Source organism: Chiloscyllium plagiosum, unplaced genomic scaffold, assembly GCF_037043375.1.
Source record: "Chiloscyllium plagiosum isolate Xiang-an unplaced genomic scaffold, Cpla_swu_hap1 HiC_scaffold_24, whole genome shotgun sequence".
Classification (NCBI taxonomy): Eukaryota; Metazoa; Chordata; class Chondrichthyes; order Orectolobiformes; family Hemiscylliidae; genus Chiloscyllium; species Chiloscyllium plagiosum.
In genome coordinates, this window is record NW_028270162.1 from 59,385,275 (window position 1) to 59,398,297 (window position 13,023).

The 13,023-nt window shown below is 49.2% G+C and overlaps 1 protein-coding gene across 1 annotated transcript in view; it reads right to left on the reverse strand.

The window, feature by feature from the left end:
• Positions 1-8,967: 8,967 nt before the first annotated feature.
• Positions 8,968-13,023, reverse strand: part of LOC148145766 (glutathione S-transferase theta-3-like) — a 14,807-nt gene continuing 10,751 nt past the window's right edge. Inside the window, exon 5 of the mRNA XM_088000235.1 lies at positions 8,968-9,317. Coding sequence (XP_087856361.1) covers positions 9,111-9,317 — 207 coding nt within the window. The 3' untranslated portion in view covers positions 8,968-9,110. The remainder of the gene's footprint in view (positions 9,318-13,023) is intronic.

The window sequence follows — 13,023 nt, forward strand, 5'->3', positions numbered from 1 at the left end:
ATTTTGTAGGCCTCAATCAGGTCCCCCCTCAACCTCCGTCTTTCTAATGAACCTAATCCTAACCTACTCAACCTCCCTTTTTAGCTAGCACCCTCCATACCAGGCAACATCCTGGTGAACCTCCTCTGCACCCTCTCCAAAGCATCCACATCCTGTTGGTAATGTGGCGACCAGAACTGTACGCAGTATTCCAAATGTGGCCGAACCAATGTCCTATACAACTGGAACATGACCTGCCAACTCTTGTATTCAATACCCCGCCCGATGAAGGAAAGCAGGCCGTATGCCTCCTTGACCATTCTACTGACCTGTGTTGCCACCTTCAGGGAACAATGGACCTAAACACCCAGATCTCTCTGTACACTAACTTCCCCAGGACTTTTCCATTTACCGTATAGGTTGCTCTTGAATTGGATCGTCCAAAATGCATCACCTCACATTTGCCCGGATTGAACTCCATCTGCCATTTCTCTGCCCAACTCTCCAATCTATCTGTATTCCGCTGTATTCTCTGACAGACCCCTTCACTATCTGCTACTCCACCAATCTTAGTGCCATCTGCAAACTTGCTAATCAGACCACCCATACCTGCCTCCAGACCATTGATGTATATCACAAACAACAGTGGTCCCAACATGGATCCCTGTGGGACACCACTGCTCACAGGGCTCCATTTTGAGGAGCTCCCTTCCACTACTCCTCTCTGTCTCCTGCTGCCCAGCCAGTTCTCTATCCATCTCTCTGGTACACCCTGGACCCCATGCGACTTCACTTTCTCCATCAGCCTTCAATGGGGAACCTTATCAAACGCCTTACTGATGTCCATATATATGACATCTACAGCCCTTCCCTCATAATTAACTTTTGTCCTTTTCTCAAAGAATTCTATTAAGTTGGTCAGACATGGCCTTCCCTGCACAAAGCCATGTTGCCTATCACTGATTTCCTTCCAAATGTAAATAGATCCCATCCCTCAGTATCTTCTCCAGCAGCTTCCCTAAAGCTGATGTTAGGCTCACCGGTCTATAATTACCTGGATTATCCCTGCTACCCTTCCTAAACAAGGGGACAACATTAGCAATTCTCCAGTCCTCCAGGACCTACCCATGTTCAAGGATGCTGCAAAGATATCTGTTAAGGCCCCAGCTATTTCCTCTCTCACTTCCCCCAATAACCTGGGATAGACCCCATCCGGACCTGGGGACTTGACCACCTTAATGCTTTTTACAATATCCAACACTTCCTCCCTCCTTCTCCCGACTTGACCTAAAGTAATCAAACATCCATCCCCAACCTCAGCATCCGTCTTGTCCCTCTCTTCAGTGAATACTGACGCAAAGTACTCATTAGGAATCTCAGCCATTTTCTCTGACACCACACATAACCTTCCTCCTTTGTCCTTGAGTGGGACAACCCCCCTTTCTCTAATTGCTTCTTATTCCCTTGCCCCTTACATATGAATAAAAGGCTTTATGATTTGCTTTAACCTTGTTTGCTGAAGATATTCCATGACCCCTTTCAGCCCTCTTCATTCCTCATTTCAGATTGGTCCTACATTCCAAATATTCCTCTAAAGCTCCGTCTGTCTTCAGTCACTGGGAAATTGTGTATGCTTCCTTTTTCCTCTTAGCGAGTCTCACAATTTCGCTTTTCATCCATGGTTCCCTAATCTTACCATTTCTATCTCTCATTTACACAGGGACATTTCTGTCCTGAACTCTAATCAATCTCTCTTTAAAAGCCTCCCACCGTGAGTGGCATATGGTGGCACAGTGGTTAGCACTGCTGCCTCACAGCACCAGAGACCCGGGTTCAATTCCCGCCTCAGGCGACTGACTGTGTGGAGTTTGCACGTTCTCCCCGTGTCTGCGTGGGTTTCCTCCGGGTGCTCCGGTTTCCTCCCACAGTCCAAAGATGTGCAGGTCAGGTGAATTGGCCGTGCTAAATTGCCCGTAGTGTTAGGTAAAGGGTGAATGTAGGGGGTATGGGTGGGTTGCGCTTCGGCGGGGCGGTGTGGACTTGTTGGGCCAAAGGGCCTGTTTCCACACTGGAAGTAATCTAATCTATCAAATGTAGATTTACCCTCAAACAGCTGCTCCCAATCCACCTTCCCCAGCTCCTGCCGAAGTTCGGTATAATTGGCCTTCCCCCAATTTAGCTCTTCCTTGAGGACCACTCTCGTCTTTGTCTATGAGTATTCTAACACTTAAGGAATTGTGATCACTATTCCCAAAGTAATCCCCTCCTGATACTTCACCCACCTGGTCAGGCTCAATCCCAACACCAGGCCCAGCATGGCCCCTTCCTGAGTTGGACTATTCACATACTGCTCTGGAAAGCCCTCCTGGATGCTCCTTCCAAATTATGCTCCATCTAGGCCTCTAACACGAAGTGAATCCCAGTCAATGTTGGGAAAATTAACATCTCCTGTCACCAACACCCTGTTGCTGCTACATCTTTCCATAATCTGTTGACATATTTGTCTCTGTCTCACACTCACTGTTGGGAGGCCTGTAGTACAGCCCCAACATTGTTACTGTACCCTTCCTATTTCTGAACTCTGCCCAATATGCCTCACTGCTCGAGTCCTCCATAGTGCCCTCCTTCAGCACAGCTGTGATATCCTCTCTGACCAGTAATGCAGCTCCTCTACTCCTTTTACATCCCTCTCTATCCCACCTGAAGCATCGATATCCTGGGATATTTAGTTGCCAATCATGCCCTTCCCTCAATCAAGTCTCAGTAATAGTAATAACATCATACTCCCAGGTACTAATCCAAGCCCTAAGTTCATCTGCCTTACCTACTATGCTTTTTGCATTAAAACAAATGCACCTCAGACCAGCAGTGCCTTTGTGTTCATCACCTGCTCCCTGCCTACTCTTCCCCTTAGTCACGCTGACTTCATTATCTAGTTCCTCACAGGCTTTAGTTACTACCTCCTTGCTGTCCACTAACCTGCTCATTTGGTTCCCATCCCCCTCCCACATTAGTTTAAACCCTCCCCAATAGGGTTGGCAAAAGCACCCACTAGGACATTGGTTCCAGCCCTGCCCAGGTGTAGACCACCTGCTTTGTGATAGTCCCACCTTCCCCAGATCCAGTCCCAATGTCCCGAAAGTCTGAACCCCTCCCTCCTGCACGATCTCTCAAACCCCGCATTCATCCTGCCTCGTCTTTCATTTCTACCCTGACTACCTCTGAGGTCCTACTCTTTAACTTGGCTCCTAACTCCCTAAATTCTGCTTGTAGGACCTCATCCCATTTATTATCGATATCATTGGGGCCTACATGCACAACGACAGCCGGCTGTTCACCTTCCCCCTTCAGAATGTCCTGCAGCCAATCTGAGACATCCCTGTGCCATGGGCTAGCCAGCACAGAAATGAAAACCATAGGCAGGATGAACAAGTGGGTTAAAGGATGGTGGAGGAGGGCGGGGGTTCAGATTTGTGGGACATTGGGACCGGTTCTGGGGAAGGTGGGATTATTACAAATTGGATGGTCTATATGTGAACCAGACTGGAACTAATGTTCTTGGGGGAGTTTTTGCTCCTGCTTTTGGGGAGGTTATAAACTAATTTGGCAGGAGGGGGGCTGGGAACCAGAAGAGAAGGCTACTAGACAGTGAGGTGGACACTGGAGACTGTCAGGATCACAAAGTTAGCATTACCAAGGGGAAGAGGAGGCAGTGAGCAGATGAATGCAAAAGAACTGACGGCCTGAAGTGCATGTACTTTAATGCAAGGAGTATAGTGGGTAAGGCAGATGGACTTAGGATTTGGATTAGTACCTGGGAGTATGACGTTATTGTGATCACAGAGACTTGGTTGAAGGAAGGGCGTGATTGGCAAATAAATGTTCCAGGACATAGATGCTTCAGACAGGACAGGGAGGGGAGTAAAATGGGGGGGAGGAGTTGCATTGCTGGTCAGGGATGATATCAGGGCTGTGCTAAAGGGCGACACTATGGGGGGCTTGAGCAGTGCGGCATTATGGGTGGAGCTGAGAAATAAGTTAAATTGTTGGCGCTGTATTACAGGCCTTCGAACGGTGAGCGTGAGGTCGAAGAACAAATAGGTGAACAGATTATGGAAAGGTGTCGAGGCAACGGGGTGGTGGTAATGGGAGATTTTAATTTTCCCAACATTGACTGGGATACACTTAGTATCAGAGGTCTGGTCGGGGCAGAATTTGTAAGGAACGTCCAGGCAAGTTTTCTAGAGCAGTATGTCAATATTCTGACAAGGGAAGGGGTCATATTGGAGCTGGTGTTGGGGAATGCATCAGGCCAGGTGATCGAAGTTGCAGTGGGGGATTTGTTTGGGAATAGTGACCACAATTCTGTAAGCTTTAGAATACTCATAGACAAAGATGGGAATGGTCCTAAGCAACGAGTGTTAAACTGGGCCAAAGCCAATTATATCAAAATTAGGCAGGAGCTGGGAAATGTGGATTGGACACAGCTATTTGAAGGAAAGTCAATGTTTGATATGTGGGAGGCTTTCAAAGATAGATTAGATTAGATTAGATTAGATTACAGTGTGGCAACAGGCCCTTCGGCCCAACAAGTCCACACCGCCCCGCCGAAGGGCAACCCACCCATACCCCTGCATTTACCCTTTACCTAACACTACAGGCAATTTAGCATGGCCAATTTACCTGACCTGCACATCTTTGGACTGTGGGAGGAAACCAGAGCACCCGGAGGAAACCCACGCAGACACGGGGAGAACGTGCAAACTCCACACAGTCAGTCGCCTGAGGCGGGAATTGAACCCGGGTCTCTGGTGCTGTGAGGCAGCAGTGCTAACCACTGTGCCACCGTGCCGCCCATAATAGGTTGAAGATAGAGCAGGATAGGCATGTCCCTTTCAAAACAAGGGATAGGAAAGGTAAGATTTGTGAATTGTGGATGACAGGAGAAATTGTGCGACTAGCCAAGAGGAAAAGGGAAGCGTACATAACGTCCAGGCAGCTCAGAACAGAATGGGTCTTGGAGGAATATCGGGAGAGTAGGACCAATCTTAAATGAGGAATCAAGCGGCTAAAAGGGGTCATGCAATAACTTTAGCGAGCAGAATTAAGGAGAATCCCAAGGCCTTTTACTCTTATATAAGAAGCAAGAGGGTAACCAGAGAAAGGGTTGGTCCACTAAAGGATAAGGAAGGAAGGTTGTGTGTCGAACCTGAGAAAATGGGTGAGATTCTCAATGATTACTTTGCATCAGTGATCACTGAGGAGAGGGACATGATGAATGTTGAGGTTAGAGATAGAAGTTTGTTTATTCTGGATCCTGTTGACATAGGGCAGGAAGATGTGTTGGGTAGGCTAAAGGATATTAAGGTAGACAGATCCCCAGGACTGGATGGGACCTAGCCCAGATTGATGAGGGAGGTGAGAGAGGAAATCGCTGAGCCCCTGGGAACCCTCCAACCACATGGAGTGAATGTAGATTTCTCCAGCTTCCTCATTTCCCCTCCCCCCACCTTACCTCAGTCCCAGACCCCGGACTCAGCACCGCCTTCTTGACATGCAATCTTCTTCCCAACCTCTCCGTCCCCACACCCTCTCCGGCCTATCACCCTCACCCTCACCTCCTTCCACCTGTCGTATTCCCAGCGCCCCTCCCCCAAATCCCCTCGCCCCCACCACCTTTTATCTCAGCCCGCTTGGCACACCAGCCTCATTCCTGAAGAAGGGCTGATGCCCGAAACGTCGATTCTCCTGCTCCTCGGATGCTGCCTGGCCTGCTGCATGTTTCCAGCACCACACTTATCAACCCTGATCAGGTATCCCCGAGAACTCTGTGGGAAGCGAGAGAAGTGATTGTGGGCCTCTTACTGAGATATTTGTATCATCGATAGTCACAGGTGAGGTGCCAGAAGACTGGAGGTTGGCTAACGTGGTGCCACTGTTTAAGAAGGGTGGTAAGGACAAGCCAGGGAACTATAAACCGGTGAGCCTGACCTCAGTGGTGGGCAAGTTGTTGGAGGGAATCCTGAGGGACAGGATGTACATGTATTTGGAAAGGCAAGGACTGATTAGGGTTAGTCAACATGGCTTTGTGTGTGGGAAATCATGTCTCACAAACTTGATTGAGTTTTTTGAAGAAGTAACAAAGAGGGCAGAGCAGTAGATGTGATCTATATGGACTTCAGTAAGGCGTTCAACAAGGTTCCCCATGGGAGACTGGGTTAGCAAGGTTAGATCTCACGGAATACAGGGAGAACTAGCCATTTGGATACAGAACTGGCTCAAAGGTAGAAGACAGAGGGTGGTGGAGGAGGGTTGTTTTTCAGACTGGAGGCCTGTGACCAGTGGAGTGCCACAAGGATCGGTGCTGGGCCCTCTACTTTTTGTCATTTACATAAATGATTTGGATGCGAGCATAAGAGGTACAGTTAGTAAGTTTGCAGATGACACCAAAATTGGAGGTGTAGTGGACAGTGAAGAGGGTTACCTCAGATTACAACAGGATCTGGACCAGATGGGCCAATGGGCTGAGAAGTGGCAGATGGAGTTTAATTCAGATAAATGTGAGGTGCTGCATTTTGGGAAAGCTAATCTGAGCAGGACTTATACACTTAATGGTAAGGTCCTAGGGAGTGTTGCTGAACAAAGAGACCTCGGAGTGCAGGTTCATAGCTCCTTGAAAGTGGAGTCGCAGGTAGATAGGATAATGAAGAAGATGCTTTCCTTTATTGGTCAGAGTATTGAGTACAGGAGTTGGGAGGTCATGTTGCGGTTGTACAGGACATTGATGAGGCCACTGTTGGAATATTGCTTGCAATTCTGGTCTCCTTCCTATCGGAAAGATGTTGTGAAACTTGAAAGAGTTCAGAAAAGATTTACAAGGATGTTGCCAGGGTTGGAGGATCTGAGCTACAGGGAGAGGCTGAACAGGCTGGGGCTGTTTTCCCTGGAACGTCGGAGGCTGAGGTGTGACCTTATAGACGTTTACAAAATTATGAGGGGCATGGATAGGATAAATAGGCAAAGTATTTTCCCTGGGGTCGGGGAGACCAGAACTAGAGGGCATAGGTTTAGGGTGAGAGGGGAAAGATATAAAAGAGACCTAAGGGGCAACTTTTTCATGCAGAGGGTGGTACGTGTATGGAATGAGCTGCCAGAGGAAGTGGTGGAGGCTGGTACAATTGCAACACTTAAGAGGCATTTGGATGGGTATATGAATAGGAAGGGTTTGAGGGATATGGGCCGGGTGCTGGCAGGTGGGACTAGATTTGGTTGGGATATCTGGTCGGCATGGACGGGTTGGGCCGAAGGGTCTGTTTCCATGCTGTACATCTCTATGACTCTGTGACTCTAATTTCTGGATCGGGGTGGCTACTTCCTAGTCACCCCTTCTTGCAATAACATTTCTGTAAAATTCGCTGCTTCAGAATTTGACTCGGACTGAAATTTATTATATTGTGAGCTTTGTTTCTCACACACACAAGGGCAAATATTGGCATCGAAGCAGCCTGTGAGACTGGTCAATGGCACTGCCCAGTGTGAAAGCTCCTGCAACACACTCACACTGGTACCCCCGTGGCTCACCATTCGCAATCCAGTCCCTGTTTTATTGTCAGCAGCTTGGTTTCCACAGCATCATCCTGAAGCTGTAATTCTGAGCCAGTATTTCAGTCTCGCCCAGCAACCTCTAACTTCAAATTGCGATCTTCTTCCCTCATGGGAATGTGTACTTTGCATGGAAATGCTCTTAGTTTTGGAAAGTATCTCACTGCTAGTGTCCAACTTCATTTCCCGATCTGAGATTCCAAAGCTCGCTGAGCTGGAAGGTTCATTTCCAGACGTTTCATCACCCTACGAGGTAACATCTTCAGTGGGCCTCAGGTGAAGCAATGCTTTCTGTTCATATGTTTGGGTTTCTTTGGGTTGGTGATGTCATTTCCAAACATATAAATAGAAAGCAGGAATTTTCAGCATTGCTTCCAGCTCAGCGAGCAAACCTACATCCAAAACCTCAACCTGAGTTACAAATCTTCTCAAACCCAGCTAATTTCAAAGCTCCCTGAAACCATCCCTCCCCCCATTGCGTTATTTCACTCCTGACTGTACTCCTGACCCATGGGCAGGGTCTGGTGGGTAACACGTTTTCTGCACCTGTCACATTTGATGGAAGCTGTAATTGGATGGAGACAGGGGGATTCTGTCCCTTGATCAGATGGAAGATCCACCTCAATCCAGCCAATCACAGCTCTGTCGTCCCACCCAATGAACAACGATCTGGGGACTACACACAGTCCCCAGATTCTAGATCCTGGAGTCCAAGATAAAGTCGGTGCAGGCGACCTGATAGAGAGGCGGTGCTGAGGAAGTTGGGGTTTTGACAGAGAGCCTGGTGGCATCAGACTAATCTACAGGGGGAGGGTTTTAGTGGGATGGGGCTGCCTAATTTGGCAGGAGGGTCCTTCAGGGCAGTATCCCCTCACCCACCTGAAGCTTTGAACAGGGTGACCATCCCCAACTCCACCCAGCCACCTCAAAATTACCGCCAACTGAGAGATGGACACTTGGGGGTGTCAACCAGAGGAAAGGATGGGCAGTCTGTCCTCGACCCTGCCTGTACAATCAGGGCCGGACAGGAAGGTGGCCTTGGGAACTTTACAGGCAGCCCACCTGGAAACGTGGCACTGGGTTTGGTAAAGGCTTGTCCCATGACGACTGGAACATTAATATTCTGATCGCTCTTCCCCAAACGCTCCCATCACACACCTCCCCCTTTCCGAAACGGGACACTGATTCCCTTGGTCTGTTTAATTCCCAAGAGCCTGATTCGATACTGCTTCCTGGGTCATGACCTGGGAACCCAATGTTCCATTGACACACTGGAGGAAACCTTTCCCTTCAACCTTTACCCTGCTGTTCCCCTCGGTTATATCGCGGGGCATAACATTCTCCGTGACTGAAGTTGGAAGAAGTCAGTAAGGAACCATGTGATGACCAGGTTTAGTTGGATCTTTATTCTCTATTATCCAGAAGATGAGAGCAGATTGATGTGGCTGTTCAGGATGTAGGTGGAAGCAGTCGTTTTACTGCACTGTGAGGGGGAGAGTTGGGGTCTGTGTTGTGAACTCGTTGCCATTTTACTTGAAGTACTTCATGAAGTTGGTTTTTAAAGCTGCCAGGGTTTCAGGCTGGCTCTGGGACAGAGACTTGAGCGTATCCAGGGCTGTGAGGACTCCTTCGTGGGTCTTGTCGAATAAATCTCTGCCGACTGCCGTCTTCACCCGATCACGCCAAGCGGTGAGCGCGGGCGAACCTTCCAATGGGTCATAGCCAACACCGAGGGGCTGCAGGGACAGGAAGGGGAGTCAGTGAGCACGGGATAGACACCACCATGGGGCAGTAAGACACAGAAACAAAGCAGACCATCTTTCACCCACTTCGCACGGGGCATCGGATCACACAGAGCCCAGCATCCATGTTTATCCAGAGACAGAGACACTCACACACACACAGAGCCCAGCATCCATGTTTATCCAGAGACAGAGACACTCACACACACACAGAGCCCAGCATCCATGTTTATCCAGAGACAGAGACACTCCCACTCACACAGAGCCCAGCATCCATGTTTATCCAGAGACAGAGACACTCACACTCACACAGAGCCCAGCATCCATGTTTATCCAGAGACAGAGACACTCACACTCACACAGAGCCCAGCATCCATGTTTATCCAGGGACAGAGACACTCACACTCACACAGAGCCCAGCATCCATGTTTATCCAGAGACAGAGACACTCACACTCACACAGAGCCCAGCATCCATGTTTATCCAGAGACAGAGACACTCACACTCACACAGAGCCCAGCATCCATGTTTATCCAGGGACAGAGACACTCACACTCACACAGAGCCCAGCATCCATGTTTATCCAGAGACAGAGACACTCACACAGAGCCCAGCATCCATGTTTATCCAGAGACAGAGACACTCACACTCACACAGAGCCCAGCATCCATGTTTATCCAGAGACAGAGACACTCACACTCACACAGAGCCCAGCATCCATGTTTATCCAGAGACAGAGACACTCACACAGAGCCCAGCATCCATGTTTATCCAGAGACAGAGACACTCACACTCACACAGAGCCCAGCATCCATGTTTATCCAGAGACAGAGACACTCCCACTCACACAGAGCCCAGCATCCATGTTTATCCAGAGACAGAGACACTCACACAGAGCCCAGCATCCATGTTTATCCAGAGACAGAGACACTCACACTCACACAGAGCCCAGCATCCATGTTTATCCAGGGACAGAGACACTCACACACACACAGAGCCCAGCATCCATGTTTATCCAGAGACACTCACACTCACACAGAGCCCAGCATCCATGTGTATCCAGAGACAGAGACACTCACACACACACAGAGCCCAGCATCCATGTTTATCCAGAGACACTCACACTCACACAGAGCCCAGCATCCATGTTTATCCAGAGACAGAGACACTCCCACTCACACAGAGCCCAGCATCCATGTTTATCCAGAGACAGAGACACTCACACAGAGCCCAGCATCCATGTTTATCCAGAGACAGAGACACTCACACTCACACAGAGCCCAGCATCCATGTTTATCCAGAGACAGACACTCACACTCACACAGAGCCCAGCATCCATGTTTATCCAGAGACAGAGACACTCACACTCACACAGAGCCCAGCATCCATGTTTATCCAGAGACAGAGACACTCACACTCACACAGAGCCCAGCATCCATGTTTATCCAGAGACAGAGACACTCCCACTCACACAGAGCCCAGCATCCATGTTTATCCAGGGACAGAGACACTCACACTCACACAGAGCCCAGCATCCATGTTTATCCAGAGACAGAGACACTCACACTCACAGAGCCCAGCATCCATGTTTATCCAGAGACAGAGACACTCACACAGAGCCCAGCATCCATGTTTATCCAGAGACAGAGACACTCACACTCACACAGAGCCCAGCATCCATGTTTATCCAGAGACAGAGACACTCACACTCACACAGAGCCCAGCATCCATGTTTATCCAGAGACAGAGACACTCCCACTCACACAGAGCCCAGCATCCATGTTTATCCAGAGACAGAGACACTCCCACTCACACAGAGCCCAGCATCCATGTTTATCCAGAGACAGAGACACTCACACTCACACAGAGCCCAGCATCCATGTTTATCCAGAGACAGAGACACTTACACTCACACAGAGCCCAGCATCCATGTTTATCCAGAGACAGAGACACTCACACAGAGCCCAGCATCCATGTTTATCCAGAGACAGAGACACTCACACTCACACAGAGCCCAGCATCCATGTTTATCCAGAGACAGAGACACTCACACTCACATAGAGCCCAGCATCCATGTTTATCCAGAGATAGAGACACTCACACACACAGAGACACACACACACACAGAGACACTCACACACAGACACACACACACAGAGACACACACACACAGAGACACACACACACAGAGACACACACACACAGAGACACACCGACACAGACACACACCGACACAGACACACACGCAGACAGAGACAGAGACACACACACAGACAGAGACACACACACAGACACAGACACTCACACAGAGACACTCATACACACACAGACTCTCACACACATGGAGACACACACAGAGACAGAGACAGACAGACACAGACAGAGACACAGACACAGACAGAGACACACATGCAGTCAGAGACACAGACACACAGACAGAGACACAGAGACACACACATGCAGGCACAGACACACACAGAGACACAGAGACACAGACAGAGACACAGACAGAGACACAGACACACATGCAGACACAGCGACACAAACACACACAGAGACACAGACAGAGACACAGAGACACACACACACATGCAGGCACAGACACACATGCAGACACAGCGACACAGACACACACAGAGACACAGACACACAGACAGAGAGACACACAAAGAGAGACACACACACAGTGACACAGAGACAGACATTCACACACACTCACATAGACGCACAGACACACACACTCTCACACAGACACACAGACACTCTCACAGACACACACACACACACACTCTCACAGACACACACACACATGCAGACACAGACACACATGCAGACACAGCGACACAGACACACACAGAGACACAGACACACACACACAGACACACACACACACAGAGACACTCACACAGACACAGAGACACAGACACACACACACACACAGAGACAGACACAGAGAGACAGACACAGAGAGACAGACACACACACACTCACATAGACGCACAGACACACACACACACTCACACAGACACACACAATCACACAGACAGATACAATCACACACACAGACTCACTCACACAGACACAGACACACTCACACAGAGTTTGAACCAAAACTGAAAGAATTGCGGATGCTGTAAATCAGAAACTAAACCAGAAACTGCAGGGAAAGCTCAGCAGGTCTGGCAGCATCTGGGGAGAAAAGTCCGAGTGAATGTTTCAGGTCCGAAGTCGGTTTGAATGTGTGCGCAGTGCTCCACCTCATGGTCATGTGGCCCACTAACTGCTGAGATTGATCTTCCACTGCCCATATTCCTCGACTCCCTCAGTAACCCACCCAGCCTGTACATCACTGGATGCAATGGACAATTTAGCACAGCCAATTCACCTGAGCTGCACGTCTTTGGACTGTGGGAGGAAACCGGAGCACCCGGAGGAAACCCACGCAGACACAGGGAGAACGTGCAAACTCCACACAGACAGTTGCCTGAGGCGGGGATCGAACCCGGGTCCCTGGCGCTGTGAGGCAGCAGTGCTAACCACTGGGTCATCGTGCCACTCACTTGGCTGCAGGGTATTCAGTTTTTCATCATTTAATCTGTACTCTAAATAACTGGTGCCCTGGAACTGATCCCTGCAGCACTCCATTAGTTACAGCTTGCAATCCTGGAAATGCCCCCCAACCCCCTTTATCCCACAGGAG